Raw genomic sequence first — 18887 nt, 5'->3', positions numbered from 1 at the left:
AATATTTTCCTATGTGGTATCTGTGAGTAGGAAAGGGGGTGGAGAAGCAAAGGTTCGAAATGTGGTCTTTGGTTCTGTCACTCTCCTCCTTACTTTTAGATCATCACCTTGTAAATATTTCTCTCTCTTATTGCTACCATTTTTAAAACACTCCTTTAACAACTTACATGAACACCTATAATCATTTAAATCATTTAAAGCTTAAATGATCACTAAGCTTTAGTTTAAACAGTTGCTAAGCTTTACCACCTTGTTTGTTGCCTGCATATGATATGTACAGTGAACTTGGAAATGCTCTGATGTTAACACACTGAAGGCCATGACTAGAGCCAAGATTCTTTTAAAACAGAGTAGAATTATTAGAGTAAATGTGGTGCACAGACTTGTGTTATGTTAGGGCATTTCTGTGAGTATATTTTAGAACAGACTCTAAAAGTTTCAGGAGAAAAGGACAGCCCCCCACCTATCATGTGTCATCAAGACTTGCTGTAGGCACAGGCTGCCTGGACACTAGACCAAGAGACTGATCACAGCACTTCAGGCACTAGCCAGAGGCCTGAGGAGGGGTGCCATTTACACCAATTTGTCATAACAGGATAATGCGAACTAGTTCCATTTTTCAACTCTGGAAACAATAGCTATTTCAACTATTAATTTGAACCTCTCAATTTTGTGTTTTAATATTATGTTAAGAATTTCAATCCAGATTCACAGAACTTGGAGTTTCTCTCCTCAAATATCATATCCGTAAATGATGATATTCAAATTCAAAACATTAAAGTCTGCTACAAATCTTCCAAGAAATAATTTTTCATGAATTCTTATCTGAAAAGTAGTTCTGTGTTGTACATAACTTCTAGCATACTGAAATTAAAAGTATTTGGAAAACTGTTTGTAACTGAACTGTCAAAAACAGCAAAAAATCATAGGTGATCCTTTGTAAAAGCAAAGGATCTTACAGTTTTCTTCTTCTTCTTCTTCTTCTTCTTTTTTTTGTCTAAAAGGTACTTACTGCTTACTTCTAATCATGTGTTATCTCTCAGTTATTGCCCCTTGAGTAAGCTTAATATATTTGCAGAATCTATTCATAATAACTTGTCTCTGCTGTGTAGTGAGGAAACCCGATGCTCATGGCCTTTCATCAGCTTTAGGACAGTTTCCATCCGGTGATTGATTATCTTGTGTTACATGAATATGGGTTCCTGTTGCCTATGAAATAGCATTTGATCTGACTTGTGCAGGAAAATCAATTTGTCTTATTTGCTGTTTGTAGTCTGCCCTGTGTATCTTTAATGTTTATATGTGCTGGTAGCATATCTAATACAGGATCAAGTGGCAGGAACATAAGTAGGATATTGAATTTGTTTAGTTTTTTTTCATAAAAAAATATAAAATTGGGCATTTTGAACTACTTGAAAAGAGCATGAGAACAAAATAAATGATACAATGATTATTTCTGCACTAATTTCTTTCATTTTGGCCATACAAAATATTGGTTCTGCTAACATTTTTGGTTGGTAATGGAGGACTGGGAAATATGTTTCTTGATATGATAGAAAGTAGTCAGACTTTTGTTTTAAATACTAAAGATTTTGTAATTATCCAGGACCTATATATTTTATTCTTAGCATGTGAAAATTAGTTTTTAAAGTTATATAGAAAACATGGTTGTTGCCAGTAATGTTTCCTTTTTCCTTTTATTCTTCCCTTTTTTCTGATTTTATTAAAATGCTACATTAAAGCCAAATGACATGGAATTAGGTTTTTAAATTTCTTTTCATAATAAACTGTATCAATCATAATTATATTTTATTAAAGCTTTAAGTTTTCTTTTATTGCTATGAAAGTCCTTATCAATTTTTATCATAATTTTTTAAAATACCCCCCAAAAATGTTTATTCAATTATTCTGAGGAACTCTGAAATGTTTATCATTCCATTAAAATAATATTTTATAAAAATATATTTTAAAGAAAAATGTGCCTTTTATATAACTAATTTAACCTTCAGTAATGAATTATAGGAAGTAAAATTACATAAAATTTCCTGACATTTTATGAAGATACCTACAAATAAGCCAGACAGCAAATAAAATATCTGAGAGACAGAGATGGCTGCTCGGTAATTTTTTGATGGATTATACACATAGGTATCAAATTACTTGATCCTTCCTTCCTAGAAAAGGTTAATGACTCTTTTTGCTTTTACCCTTTTACTTACCTGCTATTTATAAAGATTAAAACAGGGAGTGCACTGAAGGCTGCATGTGCCCATGTGTCACTGGGACTGTACAGGTTTTTCTGATATTATAGGGAACTGAGCCACAAAATGGATAGTGTTGTTAATCATTATTTTTAAAGTTCATTCAGTTCTGCACTACATGTCCCACTAAGGCTATTAGAGCAGAGTGTACCATTCAAAACCTTTTAACTTAAACCAGAAAAGACTATAAATCTTACGTATCTATATCAGTATTATTGAAATGGCCTGTGTCTATGCAATAATTCATTAAAACATTAAGTAGAAACCACTTTAAATGAAAAGATTTTAAAGTTCTTCACAGAGAGGAAGGGAGAGAGATAGAGAGAGTTAGAAACATCGATGAGAGAGAAACATCAATCAGCTGCCTCTTGCACATCCTGTGCCCGCAACCCAGGTACATGCCCTTGACCGGAATCGAACCCGGGACCTCTCAGTCCGCAGGCTGACGCTCTATCCACTGAGCCAATCCGGTTTTGGCAATTTTAAAGTTCTTATGTGTGCAAAAATTTTTCTTTCTATAATCAATGTTATAGATTTTTAAAGCATATTTTATGTTAAATAAAATTTCACAAAACAATGTGTTTCAGTTATTCAAGCCCATATTCATAATTGAACTATAGCAATATTATCATCCACTTATAATCACCATCCATCTATATAGTCTACACTTTCATTATAATCATTTTTATATTATTTTATAATATTAACTAGAGGTCCGGTGCACAAAAATTTGTGCACTCGGGGGGGAGAGGGGGTCTCTCAGCCCGGCCTGTGCCCTCTCGCAGTCTGGGACCCCTCAGGAGATAATTACCTGCCGACTTGGGCCTGCCCCCGGGTGGCAGAGGGCAGGCCCAATCCCTAGGTGCAGCCCCTGGTTGGGCTCAGAGCAGGGCCAATTGGGGAGTTGGGGCACCGCCCCCTGTCATGCACAGAGCAGGGTGGATCAGGAGGTTGTGATGCCACCCCTAGTCATGCTCAGGGTAGGGCCTATTGGGGGGTTGGGGCACCGCCCCCTGTCACACTCAAGGCAGGGTCGATAGGGAGGTTGCGGCGCCACCCCCTGTCACGCACAGAGCAGGGCCGATCACGGGGTTAGGGAGCTGCCCCCTAGCATGCACTGAGCAGGGCCAATCAGGGGGGTTGGGGCTCCATACCCTGTCACACATAGAGCAGGGTCAATCAGGGGGTTGGGGAGCTCCCCCCTGTCATGCGCAGAGCAGGGCCCATCAGGGGGTTGGGGAGCTCCCCAGTGTCATGCACAGAACAGGGCCGATCAGGGGGTTGAGGAACTCCCTCCTGTCACAAACAGAGCAGGGCCGATAGGGGAGTTGGGGCACCGCCCCCTGTCACACTCAGGGCAGGGCCGATGGGGGTGGGGGAGTTGGGGCGCCGCACCCTGTCACACACAGAGCTGTAGGGCGATCAGGGGGTTGGGGAGCTCCCTCCTGTCATGCACAGAGCAGGGCGGATAGGGAGGTTGTGGCCCCGCCCCCTGTCACACACAGAGCCGCAGGGTGATCAGAGGGTTGGGGAGCTCCACCCTGTCACACACAGAGCAGGGCCGATCAGGGGGGTGAGGAGCTCCCCCCTGTCACGAACAGAGCAGGGCAGATAGGGAGGTTGTGGCCCCGCCCCCTGTCACACATGGAGCCGCAGGATGATCACAGGGTTTGGTCGCTGCCCCCTGTCACGCTGATCCCGGTGCCAGGAGGCCTTGCTGCTCCTCTGATCCCGGTGCTGGGAGGCATATTACCCTTTTACTATATAGGATAGAAGCCTGGTGCATGGGTGGGGGCCGGCTGGTTTGCCCTGAAGGGTGTCCAGGATCAGGGTGGGGGTCCCGCTTGGGTGCCTGGCCAGCCTGGGTGAGGGGATGATGGCTGTTTGCATCTGGTCACACCCCCTTTAGGGTAGGGGTCCCCACTGGGGTGCCTGGCCAGCCTGGGTGAGGGGCTGAGGCCTATTTTCAGGCTGGCGGGTGACTGAAGCTCCCAACCGCTCCTTTTTTCCTTTTTTTTTATTCTGGGCCAGCTTTAGCTCTGAGTCTCAGCTCCAGCTATGAGACCTCCGCTGCTGAAAGCTGGTTTCTGGCCTTTGTTTACCTTCTGTATTTGAAACAATGTTGCTGTCCTGCTGGCTGAAGCCCGGGGTTTTGTTAGCTCAGCCGTGGGCAAACTACAGCCCGCGGGCCGGATCCGGCCCGTTTGAAATAAATAAAAAAAAAAAAAAAAAAAAAAAGACCGTACCCTTTTATGTAATGATGTTTACTTTGAATTTATATTAGTTCACACAAACACTCCATCCATGCTTTTGTTCCGGCCCTCCGGTCCAGTTTAAGAACCCATTGTTGCCCTCGAGTCAAAAAGTTTGCCCACCCCTGGTTTAGCTTCTATATTTGTTACAATGTTGCTTAGAGTGCAGCTGAGAGGCCAGCAAGGCAGGCGGGGAAGCTTGACTTCCTCCTTCACTGAAGCAAGCAAGCCTCCCTGTTCACGTCAGCTGCCTGGCTGCTGGCCTCCATCTTGGTTGGCAGTTAATTTGCATATCTTGCTGATTAACCAATGAGAAGGGTAATGGCCATACGGCTAATTACCATGTTTCTCTTTTATTAGATAGGATGACCTGCTCATTATATAGTATATGTTTACCAGCCTTTTATTACCAAATGTAACATTATTCTTATAGGAATATCTCTTTTTTCATAGCTTGGTTGTAAAAGATGCACTAGTCATAAATGTATTTAATTAAAGTCATTTAGGTATTAGAGCACTTGAGTTTAAAGCAGGAATATAATACCTTTTTCTGAAACACCTTGAAAGAGGTTTGTTGAAAGAAGAGAGCTGTGGCATTCATCGAATGCTGACCTCTTCCTGTTATGGTCCTGGCCAAACTCTTGTAATTTAACTTGAAACACATTAGTGTAACTTACCACTTTGTGTGTGTGTTTCAGGTGTGTGGAGGTCATCGCAAAGGAAGGACAAAACCTGAAAGAGCTGTACTTGGTGTCCTGCAAAATCACAGATTATGGTATGTAATGAGCCATTGTTCTAATCCTTTTCAAGAATAAAAAGCTACAAAGTCTTTGAAAGGTTTTAAAGAGACATCAAGAGCAATATTTCCTAGAGACTTTTATCTTTATTTGGGCTAACTCTGATCATAACGGGAAAAAAGCAAGAAACTGTGAGACTATACCAGAGTAAAATGAACATGTCTATCAACTATTGCTACATGTAATCACACGTACATGCACACACTCACATAGGATTAAAACATATGGCTAAAAGATCTATACAATGAATATTAATATCAGGATAATTAAATATTTGATTAATAAATATAACTAAAATTATTACATTGAGATGATTTGCTTAATTTAATGTCATATCAAATGCATTCCTGCTGATATTCCAAATGCCAGACGTCTTAATGCTTCAATTTTTTTTAAAGCATTGGAAATGTCCGTGTTTAGATATATAGAGAGTAAAGGAAAGAGTATACATTTGTATGCAATGTTTTAAATTATCTTAATTTTCAGTATTCAGTTAAGGTGGAGAAAAATCATATTGTTTTATAAAAATATGAAAGGTATGAAATCATCCTGTTGGAGAAATAAAGAAAAATAACCTAGTTTTTCCTTTTTTATTAGGTTTATATTTGTTCTTATTAATTTGTGTATTTGATCTAAATATAGAAGTTTTAGACAGATATCTGGCTTTTTGGAGATCTAAGTAGGTTTCTTTTCTCTTTTCTGATATTTTATTTGTGCATTTATATTTGAGAATATGCTCTCTACCTTGAGGGAAGCTAGTGACCTGTTAAGTTTTCATTGTTAATGGTGACATATGCTACTACTCCACTCCTCTCCAGGGATGTCAGGCTGACCAGCTGCCCTGAGTAGGAGGGTTGTATTTTATCAGCTGCTAAATTCATCCTTTGGAAAAACTCTACTAAAACTATAATTTAAACATAATATTAAAAAGGTTTGGCTTAAAAATAACCCCAATTTCTTTCCAGAGTTTATTTTTTGAGAATAGTAAATATAGATTTGTTAACTAAGTAGTGCAGTCATTCATTCCAGACTCTTTACTTGGCATTCAAGGTCCTTTACCATTAGGCCTCTATCTGCCGCTTCAACTTTATTTCCTTCCCTTTACCTATTCACCGCCAACGTTAGCCTGCTAATAGCCAGGAGAGCTATGGATTAAGTTTCTTAGAATGAAACCTTCAAGGTCCCACAGTGGAAAATGTTCCTGAAATTACACTCTGTTACAGCATCCATTAAGTTAGACAGTGCAGAGAAACATTCCAGAAGATATGGAGAAGAGCAAAGCTACGCATTTGAGACAGATCTGGGATCAAGTTCTGTCTTTGTCCTTTGGCCTTCACCTCTCTGAGGCTCAGTTTCCTCATTTGTAAAGTGTGCGATTAATGTTTGACTTCATACTCCTTTATGGGCCGGGCATTCAGTTTAATGGTTAGCACAGAATATTCTACTGATAAATGTTGCTTTCCTACAGGAGGGGGATGGATAAAAGTTTCACACAAAATTCTTCTCCTTCCCTTTCGTAGGTCTTGGAAGAGGTTTGTTTTGTTATTGGTGCCATTGTTCATTGCTATTATTTATTGTTAGTGATAGTCTCTTGATCCGATGTTTTGAGATTTTGGATTCTTTTTCTTCTGGTGAGGCGAAAAGCATGTTCAAACCTTGCCAGTATGCTTTGCACTTATTCATGTCTCTCCATTATTTAGGTCAGTGCATATTAGAATCACGTGGGGAGTTTGAAAGCACACTGATGCCTGAGCTTCACTCACAAATGAGAATGTCTAGGAGACAGGGCCCAGGCAGCAGTTTTGTAAAACTTGCCTCAGTGATGTCCCTGATCCAGTGCAGGTGAGAGGAACCAGAAGTGAACACTGGGACTCCCCCATGGTGATGAGAACCCATCGCGGTTTTCCTCAGTCCTTCCAGGCTCTGTCCCACCTTGTCTCTCTCCTTTTTTCCTCCGGTTTGCAGCATTCAGAGGGTTTGTGGTGAATGTCTCTGTGCCTTTTTTGATTCTGCTGTTCAAAATGTTAGGGCCCCATGGAGGATGAGAGGAAAAGGTCGATAGTTTATGAGATTGTCATATAATTGCTATTTGATTATAAAATTTGAACAAATTACTGAAAGCTCTCTCAGCTCTTCTCTTTTTTCCTGGTTCCATGCCAACAACACATGAATAATTTTTGTCAAAAAAGACAGCAAAAAGGATTATTCATTGTAACCAGAGAAACAGCATGTTATTGAGGTAACTGCTCTGCTAGGGAGGGCTGTGTGTGATCCCTTATCCTGTGTGAATTATAAACATGAGGAAGGAAAAACACATGCCTCGCTCCTTCTTTAACTGGGATAAGTAGAGACGTGTTCTATAGAACTTTATGGAGGCTGCTTAGAAATTGTAAAATTGTTTTTAACTATTTTTTATTAATTTTTAGTGAGAGGGAGAAAGAGACAGAAACACTGATGAGATAAGAGAGAAACACCAATGGGCTGCCTCCTGCACACCCCACACTGGGGATCGAACCCACGACCACTTGCTTCCTGGGTTGAGGCTCAGCCACTGAGCTATGCCGGCCAGGCTGAAATTGTAAAATTTGATGTTACCTGTTACTGGGAGAAAATGTCGTCCTTCAAGAGGACCACTCCCTACTCTGCCTCCTGTTGCTTTACTCATATTCCAGCTACTTGTCTCCTCTCTTCCTTTCTCATGTTTGTACATATTTTCAGTATAGTATACTGAGAGTTTTGAAACTTTTTTTGCAGGATGCATTAATTTAGAAACAGCAGCTTGCCTGGCGTATCATTTGTAATTTTTGTCGAGATGCTCACAGATGTTGAATGTGTTATTATAATACTTAGCAACACCTGGCCAGGTCGTTATGAAGTTATGTTTATTTTAATTTATATATGATGTAGTTGTCATGAAGAAAACTATCATTCCAATAGACTTCTTATTCCCCAAACTGAACTTAAATCTTTATGGTAAGGGATAGCAATTATAAACAAATCAATAATTCAGACACAGCTCAATGGAAAATATAGTCTTGGAAAATTGTTCCCTGAAGAGAAATCTAATATTGTCACTCTTCTATTACTGAACAAATATATGTTATGGGCAGTACTGTGGGAAAAACTCAACCGTAAGAGTTAGAGATTAGGTTAGAATTTCAGCTTTGCCTCTTCTTTCCTTTGTGACCTTGAGCAAGTTACTTAACCTCCTAGTCTTATCATCTGTTAGGCACATGATAATACTCACCATCAAAGGTAGTGAAAATGAATATAAAACATCTGTGTCATTCCTGGTGACATGTGGATACTCATACCAGTTGGCAGTTCTTAGGATAAAAATCATCTCTTTTTTAAGAAGAATCAGCTCTCCTCCTCCTCGCAGTGTGGCTTTTCACTTGTGGAATCATTGTTTAGAAGTTTGACCTGTTAGTCTATACCCTAGTTGACTTCTATACCTAAGCTGTCTAAATCAAGTTATAGGAAATAATAACAAAATTATAGCAGGAAGTTTAAAGTCTTTAATTTGCTGGGTTAGGTTTCTGACCTACCTCTTGTCGATGTTATCTTCATTTTTGTTTAGATGGTTTTCTGTTGAGTCCCCTTATGCTTTTCTTTGTTTCTATAGTAATTTGTCAGTTAAGAATTTCCAACCCACCTTTCCACTCACCTTCTAAGACTTTTCTGTTGAAATTTTTCCTCCTTGGGAAAGTGTATATTTAGGATTCAAAGGAAAACAAGGAACAGAAATCAACCTGGACCATTCAAGCCCATGGAGGTCAAAACCAGTCTTCCTCTTGGGCTGCAGGCACAGAATGGATGGTGTAATAAATGAAATGGACGAGCAGAGCACTTAGCTTTATTTGTGGTCTCTATCGTGAATTTTACCAGCGTGACCCTGTGTCAGGGGGCAGGTGTAAAAAGGATCCAGGTTTCTTTCTGGATTGTCATTGCATTTCTTTTGACTTTAACACCCCCGAGGGTCCAAGAAATACTCTCTAGAGGACATCCTTTGGTTTTTCTTCTCAAGTTGTCAGATAACTTTTAATTAAAGAGGACTGTACACCCTCAATTACTGACATTGGTGTTTGGGGGCTACAAGGTCACTGACAACCTATGGCTCACTCTGCTCTTCACAAGCGCCTCTGGCACTCCTACAGGCTTGGGCTGCTCTCCCCGATGGTCTTCAGCTGACCCTTATTCTGCCTGATCCAAGTGCGCTTCTGCCTGATCTGGGACTTTTAAACCTAACCCAAAAGCTTGCCACAAGGCTTTTGGATTGCTCTGGACTAAAGGTCTCCCAAGTCAACGAGGTCATTGTTCCCATGGTTATCATTGGCCTGCCACATGACAGACATGATATATGTTCACTCTGTCAACAAATATTGATTCAGCATCTACTATGTGGTGGGTTCTGTGGTGGATGCAGGCCATGTATAGTTTCAGCATTCTTGGAGCTTTCATTCTGGTGGGATCCAGAGGACAGGGCTAACCTACTTTTTTTTTTTTTTAAAGGGGGCGGGGGGAGGTAAAAAGGTAATGCATCTCCTCTCAGACAAGAAGAATGACAGAGAGTGGTCCGCTCACATTAATCTTTGCTTTGGTGTAACCCATGCCTCACCCCAGCCTTATTGACCTTCTAAGGCTATTGAAAGATTAATAGTTCTACATTCCCAACCTCTTATAGGGATACCAAACCTCTTTAACTGTTAGCTAATCCAAAATGGGGACCCAGGATACATTATCAAAGTAAGCACACTGAAAAAACAGAAAGAAATCCCAACAAACCTTCTGTTACATAGAGTCAAACCAACACTGATAAATTATCCAAGAAAAAATATTGTACTAAAAATAATTTTTTATTATATCATCTTTTTTATATTATTAGGTATGCATTACATACAGTGATGTTCCATTTAAAATTAAATTCCCATCTTTTCCCTTTTATGTTTTGTTTCAGTTTCGAGTTGTATTTCAAAGCTTGCTGGATAACATTCAACTCCTTTTGTCAGCAGAAATAACTCTAATAGTTATCAAGTGACAGAAAAGAACTTTTAGAAAGTACATTTGCAAGTCAAAAAGAATATCTTATTGTTTACTCTTGATTATTCATGCTTTCTCTCCATTCTATCATTTAAATATAGATAGCTTATATTGTTTCTAGCAAAATAGTATCAAATTGCTAAATCTGTTGTTTCAAATTTTCCTTTTTTTATATGTCCATCTTAAAAGTTATTTCTCTTCACTTCTACTTCTTTATTTTATTCCTGGAGTTCCTCACTACTGAATTTATATGTCTACTGCTGTACTTAGCAAGTATTATGTTGTTGTTTTTTCCTTTCTTCTAAGTAATGGTTATGATTTTTTCACCAAAGATTTGAATTTAATTACACGTTTTTCTAAATGCTTTTCTTTGCTCAACAACAACAAAAAATTGTGACTTTTTTCCCTATTTCTTATCTCGTGCTAGATCTGCAACTACATAACCTTGAAATAAAAGACTGAACAATAACAATGCTTATCATTATGTTTTGCCATCTTAGACTACAGATCTCAAATCTATTGAGAAAGACATCTTAAGACATTTCTTTAAGAATATATTCCTGTAACCAATTCAAAGGCCAACTCTAGTTTTATATATAATAGACTTTTTTTTAGAATTAAGAAACTTTCTAACCTACATTTAAAAGACAAATGCACCTACCCCTAAACTTTCTTACACCCCCAAATACATTTATTAGTTTTATTAATTAAATACTAAATTTCCAGATTTAACTGAATTAGTAACTGAAATATTAACTTTCCAACTTTTCTTCCCTCAATTATTTTTTCAAATTTCAAAAATGTTTTTAATTTTAATTAGCTGTTTTTAACATTAATCTTGTGAAGTTCTTTTCTAGATAAAATAATTTGTTTCAGTCACACAGTCATTTTTCACAGAGTTCCTATCTTTTCCCAGCATTGCTTAGTATTCTGGAGTATACAGACTAAGCATTTGTTTTCCTTGTATTATCCTGTAGTATAAATAGAATCATTATTTATTATTATCAGTATTTTGTCACTGATGAGTAGAGCTAAAGGGGACTGCAGTGAACACCAAGAAATTTGCAGTAATACTAGATTTCTAGTATTCCACATAAAAAACTTTCTAGTGTTTAAAATTTCTTGAAAGTAGATGTCTTGTGTGGTAGTGAGTTACCTCTTACAGGAGTTATTCAAGCTGAGATCATCTCTGAGGGGGATGTGGGAAAATGGAAGCATTTGGGTAAGGAATTGATCTGTATGATGTTTCAAATCTTTTTGCAATCCTGGGACTTATTCTCTTCTGGTTTTATGTTTGTTTCATTCAGCACATATTTGCTGTCTGTGTGCTGGCTGGATGCTGTGGAGAATACTGAGATGGTTGAGAAGTAGCTACTCTTGTGTTGAGAAAGAAAAAGTTGTCTAACATTCAGCAATGTGATGGTGTCAGAGATTTACATGGCTCTATAAGATGTTGGGGCTCAGGAGGTCAGGGTCATCAGAGGCTGAAATTGTTGGGAAGGATTCATGGTGTAGGAAACATGACGGGCGGGGTGCGGGGTGGGGGGGCAGAGATGAACAGGAAGTGCATTTCAGGGAGTACTGCCTCAGGAAAGGCTCCAAGCAAGAACAGGTGTCTGAATGGATGAGTTTGCATGCATTGGTTAATCTAAAGAAAGAACAGAAATCAGCCAAAGTGATTACGTGCACACATGGGCAAATTTTGAAGAAACCTTATGAAAATATTCTAGTTGAAAATTCAGGGTAAGCTCCAACTTTAATCTCCACTTTTCCTGTCGTCTTCACCATTCCCATGGTAACAACTTCACTTAACATATATAAAAGGATACACTACTTTTGGTTTTAACTACTAATTAAGTATCCAGTTGAATTAAAAGAAGTCCAATGTAAAACTTTTAAAACAATAATCATAATAGTTAACATATATTGATGTCTTCTGTGGACATTATTCATTCAATCCCCTAAACACCCCACTTCAAATAGGTGCTATTAATATTCATGCTTACAGATGTGGAGACAGGCCTGGGAAGACTCGGGTTCACATGGCTTGTGAGTAACAGTATGGTACAGATTCACTATTAAGTCAGTCTCTTGCATTATCACTTGCAGGTCAGTGATGTGCTTAGGTTTATTACTAGAAAACTTGCATTTTCCCAGTTGTCAGAGTTTTAATAATGATTTTATACTACCATGTTTGTCCATCTGTATATTAAAAAAAATCCAATGTTACAAAGTAGCAACTCCATGGGATCTAATTATATACCAGTAGTTATGGAACTTAATAGATTTAATGTGCTTATACACATAACTTTGTTATGCTGACAAGAAGTATCAGTTACATGCAATGATTAAGCAGTCCCTAGCCAGAAGCTAGAGACAACTCTCATTGATGTTCAGTGTGTATTCATATATTGAACAAATGTTCTATTAATCATTTCAAAACCGCATGTAATTCTTCATGAGTAATACAATTTTCTTACATTCCTTTTTGAAATTATTACCAAAAACTTATGAAGGAAGAAGAAATATTATTACTCTTCTTTAATAGATGAGAAATTTGAGCCTGGACAGCTTTTAATTAATTAAGCAATGCTGGAACTAAAAATCTCCCCACTGGAAATATTTTACTGGGTTATGTGCAGATAATTCTCAACTTTCTCTGCTTTTCATATAGAGATGATTTCTTCACTCAAATGACCCTTCAAAAGCAATTTTAGCCAACATTAGATGACAAAATTTCATAGCAGTTTTTTAAAGTACAGATATTTCTGAAGGTGCACAGTTGTAAACACAAGCAATTATTCTCTCACATTCATCTTCCTTATACTTGACTCCAGAGTTTGCAGGGCTCTGTCACAATCTGCCTCAGTTGCCCTTTGGAGACCCTCCTCCAAGAATGTTCTCTACCAACTCCAATTGACTCTCTCTCCAGTGAAGATTTGCTCTGTCTTCTCTGTGCCTTTAATGTTAGTGCTCCTCAGTTTCTGAGGTATCATGAACAGGAGGAGCAGAAAGGGAGGAAAAACCCAGAGCTGCATGCCTCCTTCTAAAGCATCAAACTATGTCTCCTCCACTTGCTCTCCAAGAGTTTCACCTTCTCTTTGAGATAATCTTGCTTTTCCCAGTTGATGTTTGACTAAATCTCCTACTCTATTTACTGGTTAATTAGACTGCTTAACACACTTGGCATCTGATTTATTTTGAAAAAACAAAACAAAACCAAGAAAAACAAACAAACATCTGCTAAGTTTCCCATTAGAAAGCGAAGGAAACACTCATAGCAAAATATAAATTAAACATTAAAATAATTGGTTCTACTCTATGTCTGTCACTAATTAGACTCCCATCATTATATCCACTAACCATGATACAGTTAAGCCGTACCAGGTCTTTCTCTTTTCATTTGTTAGCAGGACTTCCTTATATTAAGAGCACCTTTTTTTTTTTTTAATCAGCCTTTTAGTTTACCTGAGTTTAATGTATATGGGAAAGGAAGAAATAATATATGAGTCTGTCTCTTTATTTACCAGTTTTCAAAATATTGTTTTGGTTTCCCTCATCCTCCAAAGATGAGCAATGAGGAATTGTTGTTGCTTTCTTAAATTATCATCATAAACTGAACAATCCATCACAGACATTTTTTTCTTATTGATATTCAACTGGCCTATTTTGGTGGTAGACACTTCTTCAAGTTGGTTCCCTACTCTTTGACATAGACGAACTCTGTTGAGATATACCAGGTTTAGCTTATGCATTTCCTGCCAGGGACATGATATCAGCTGTTTTTCTAAAGAACTCTGGTTCTTTGAGTGAATTAGGCTTGTGTATGTGGAAAATTTCATCTTCTCTGCATCCTGAATCTTGTATTTACTGCCTTGTATTTCTCCAGCTTAAAGCCTATTCTATATCTCATCACAGTACGGCCTCCCCATTACAACTCAACACCATCAGCCCCAGGGTTAAAGCATCCTCAGTTAGGGATTCCCAACACACTACAAACTTCCAGTCTCCCCCACCCCCAATACTCTCGTAATCCTTCCCACATTTTCTGCTTTGGGAGAAGTTAGGCATGGGGCATGGGAAGGAGACGTAGTTTTACATTTTAGCTACGCCATCAGCTTTCTGGAGCTTTCCTTCTGATTTTATTTAGCTCAGATTCTCTGCATTTGTTTTAAGTGCTAAAATTAGACCCCCTGGGCCCATTTGGAAATGAGTAGAAAAGTGTTCAAACTATATGGCCTTACATAATCTCATTTGGGGCTTTCAAATTTCCTCATATTGCAGTGAAAAATACATTTTGCACTTAATATGCTTGTTGGATTCTCACTAAATTGATTTTATCACTTACTAGAATGACCAGCAGTTTGGAAAACACTGCTCTGTTTCCATTTCTCCTTAGGTATTTAGGTAGGAACCTGATCAGCCAGTCAGTGACCTGCCCAACAGCAAAAAATGGGTGGAGTTCCTTGGTGAAAGTGGACACCATTCTTCTCAAGGTAGAAGGTGCCAACCTTCCCAAGCTTGTCAAGTCCCGTATGTTGATCTTATTACATATGAAATAAGGGCTTAATGTTCTTTCCGTCTCGTATTTTGGGGAGTAAGAGAATTGAATAAATTCTCTTCGTGATTTTAGTTTAGGATAGATATTAAATGGCACTGCCTCCTGAGGCAAAAAGGTAGTTTTATTCATTTAATTTCCTAATTAAGTAAATCAAACTTACTTTTAACTTTAATGTTGAACTATTCATTTTAAGCTTTATCCTCAAACAGTCCCTTGGGTTTGTAAGACTGAATCACCTAGAATTCATCAGTCAAATTCGTTCCTTTTCTTGGGTTTGTCTGCATGACATTAAATAAATAGTTTGAACTTTTCAACTTTTCAAACAATTGTGTTGAGTTGATGTGGCTGATCCAGTGTGTGCCGAATGCCTGAAAGCAACTTGTCTTTCCTTGGGAATGACAGAGTGTGGGCAGAGAAATGGAGATTTTAAAAATTAGCAATAAGGAGTAAACAAAAGAAAACTCTCTCCGTCTTCAGGGAGTTATGGTACTTCTCTACTTGTTATTATATACCCTTTTAAAATTAGCTCTCTTCATATGAATACAATATAAATTTCACTTGCCAAGATACTATTTTCAGGTAAATAACTCTTAGAAACATAAAAAGTTATGTAGAAAACTGCCTAAGTACTCTTTGATTTTCACTACTTGTAGCATGCTTTTAATCATCTCTATCTCTTAATTAGGTAAAATTTCCCATTTTTTCCCTTCCTACTAACCTTTCCTCACATATGGCTCTAGGATCTTCTCCAAGAAAGCAGGTTTGCTCTGAAGATATTTTGTTTCCTCTCATAAAGTTTACTTCTGCTCTTTTAGATTTAAAATCACTAATCTCCTAGTAGGATCCAGCCCCTGCCCTGCCCTCTGTGTGTCTGAGGCTATCTCCACAGTCAGCCTTGGGAAGTCACATTTGTGATATGGAATCCAGAGGTGCTTCTCTGGTGTCCTGAGGACCTGACAGCCATGCAGGAAAGAGCCATGACCACGCCAAGACCATCCAGAAGGGCACTTCATGGACATGCTTGCAGGGAGTGTACTTGAAATTCTCAGTCTTTTAGTAAGCAAAAACTTCTTTTTAAAACATATATCTATATATATGTGTGTGTGTGTGTGTGTATATATATATATATATATATATATATATATATATAATTTAAATATACTTTTATTGATTTCAGAGAGGAAGGGAGAGGTCAAGAAAGATGGAAACATCAATGATGAAAGAGAATCATTGTTAGGCTGCCTCCTGCACATCCCACACTGGGGATCAAGCCCACAACCCAGGCTTGTGCCCTAACAGGGAATAGAACCGTGACCTCCTGGTTCATAGGTCAATGCTCAACCACTGAGCCATGCCAGCTGGGCAGTAAAAACTTCTTTTAAATGCATGAGAAAAAAAATATATAGTTTATTTTTTTTACTTTTATTTATTATGATATATATATATGAGTATATATATATATATATATATATAATAAAACATAGCAGTTATAATAGCATACATACATGATATACACATATATATTATAATAAATAAGATTCAAGTCAATTTTGAACAGAATAAGGAACTTAACATTTCAGCTCTACAAAATAAATGAAGTTTGAAATTCAATCAGTCCTATTTTGTGTTGAGGCAAATGTACTTGGCTTTTTCTGAAAATCATACCTTCTGCTCTAGTTTACAAAAGAAATTGGACGAAGTCCTCTAAAGCATTTGTTTTCAACTTTGCCATTACAACACACCTTGCAGTCAAGGTTGGCAAATGATTTACTTTCTAAAAAATTATAAATTAGAACAGATTTCGTGGTTTCTTCTGACTCACTTGGATTCTGATAACATATCTTTCTTGAGCAGCAGAAAGGGGGGTAAGTTCAGCAAGCAGGCTGGAATTTGCACATAAGCTGTGGCGTCTTTGTTGCCAAAGCTTTCAGTGTGTAGTATTTACCAGGACACCATTATGAGTTACTTACATGCTCGTGAAATGTATCATGATGAAGGCTGGTCTCCTACTCCCCATATGCATATTTTGCCCACATTTCTGTCATGCTCTTTTACTTCTGCAGTATTTGGGGGCTAGAGCAAGTTCAGTGAGTGCTACACATGTCAGTATCATCCATCACATTCATCATTCTGTGAAAGAAAGCACTGATTCTGGAGCTGGGGGCCTTTGAGGACAGATAGGCTACCAACCAGCACACATCTGAAGAAAGACTCTCTCCTGCACACACACAAATTATGTGGGAAGGCATAGCCTTTCCACAATTGTGCTGCTTTTCCCATGCAGCTCATTCTTCTTCTCTGCTGGATACACTGTTGATTTGGAATCTATTCTACTCTCTCGGATTTATGCAAAAATACAATTTTAACTTTTTATTCAGGCAAGTGGTCTTTATTTTTAATACCCTACATAGCATATACTTTAAAATTAGTTATTTTAAGCTACAGCATTTAAATTAGATACCTATTGTAATTTCTCAAGGTTTCCCGGTACCGGCTAAGGCTCCTTAAACCGATTTTTTACATGCAGTGGGCTCTACAAATATTTACCTCTTTTTTATTTCAACTTTAGGAAACCAGTTGAAAATTGTAGAATTAGGCCCTGGAGCTGCATAGTGTATTTTTGGACTATTACAAATCTATCTAAATCTACAACCTGCTAGGAAAGATCGAATCCCCTCCAGCTTGCGGTGATAATGTATGATTTGTGTGGACTTGAGTGTTTTGTGAACTGGGCTTCTGTTCTGTGCCAGGTGGGTCTCTAACTGTGCATACTCAGTCCCCTGACTGGCTGACTGAGAGCCAAATCATTCTCGCCAACACATACTCAATTCCCAGCTACCGCGGGGGAGATGGGCTCCGGGGCCCACAGTGGACCCTCGCTCACAAAGCTTGCTTTCTGCCACTAGTAATACTTGCACGGTGAATGAAAATTCAGTGACCTATATTCTCCCATTTGAATCTCTCAAATTTTTAATTAAAACATTGTCAACAGTAATTCTAACCATACTGAGGCAAGAAGAGCCTCCCTGCGATCTGGCAGCACTGAGTGTTATCATGACTATCAAAAACCCGTTTTTTCTGCATAACTTCTAAGAACGCTCTCGATGTCTTGAAAATTCCATGCATGCAATTTTCTTTAAAAGTTGGTTTGGAATATGCCACTGTGCATCTTGAAGCCCACATACAGGGAGTTAAATTACAGCCATCGCACATTTCTCAAGCACCATATAGCTGCAAATCCTTTATCCTCAAGTACATCGTGAAAGATTTTCTCCTTGAACAGCCACGGAAGTTGAACTTTGGGGTTGTTTCCGTTTAACACGTGATGTGCTGCACACTGGAACCTGTTTCTACTTTTTCTTCTTTATCTGCCCCTGCTTCCTGTGAGAGGAATTAAGTGTGTAATGCTGATGATAAGGCTGGAGCTGTGTTATCACTGTTCCCAAAGCTCCCTTGCCTCTCCCTGGCTCCTGTAAGTGCTTACCTCTCTGTGGGTTCTTCTGGAAGCAGAGTAGATGGCTGTTTGTTCTTCACCACCATGCCTCTCACTTCCTTATGACCATTGCTGGCTTCTCTGATTCGGTGAGTGGCATCACAGCCAAAACTGGGCTGCCCCTGATGCCTCACGATTCTTGTCTCTTTAATCACGTCCATTAACAAGCCAGGTGCGTGCTACCCTCCAAGTATTGCTCATATTAATAGCTCCACTGACAACTGCGTTAGCCACCTAGTTGTATTCCCTATTTGTCTCCTTCTTCCCTTACAGTCCATTTATCACAGAGCAGCTACAATGCACCTTTAAAAATATTCTTGAGTGAATTGAATGAATAAATGAAAACGTTATAAAAATTAATTTGTTCATGACTTTAGCAATATGCTATTTATCCTGGGTTACAAAAAAATACTGAAAATGAAACATTTAGGTGCCTAGGACACCATAAGATCTTAAGAGGTTCAGCTGAACGTTTAGACATGG

At 38.5% G+C, this 18887-nt stretch overlaps 1 protein-coding gene across 6 annotated transcripts in view; it reads left to right on the top strand.

Annotated features, from left to right (window-relative positions):
- The window catches only part of FBXL17 (F-box and leucine rich repeat protein 17), a 451458-nt gene that overhangs the window by 287430 nt on the left and 145141 nt on the right, over positions 1–18887 (top strand). For 4 of the 6 annotated variants that reach the window (XR_004967647.1, XM_036310114.1, XM_036310113.1 and 1 more), the window contains one exon: positions 5212–5288. Coding sequence is in view for 5 of the 6 variants with exons in the window: in XM_036310114.1 (XP_036166007.1) it covers positions 5212–5288 (77 nt within the window). In the remaining variant the exon portion in view is untranslated. Of the gene's footprint in view, positions 1–5211; positions 5289–10267; positions 10517–14749; positions 14773–18887 lie in introns of those variants that run through there. The other 2 variants (XM_036310117.1, XM_036310115.1) reach the window with 2 other exon arrangements.

This window comes from Myotis myotis, unplaced genomic scaffold (genome assembly GCF_014108235.1).
Source record: "Myotis myotis isolate mMyoMyo1 unplaced genomic scaffold, mMyoMyo1.p scaffold_m19_p_5, whole genome shotgun sequence".
NCBI classification, from domain to species: Eukaryota; Metazoa; Chordata; class Mammalia; order Chiroptera; family Vespertilionidae; genus Myotis; species Myotis myotis.
This window is presented reverse-complemented; position numbering and strand designations above follow the sequence as displayed.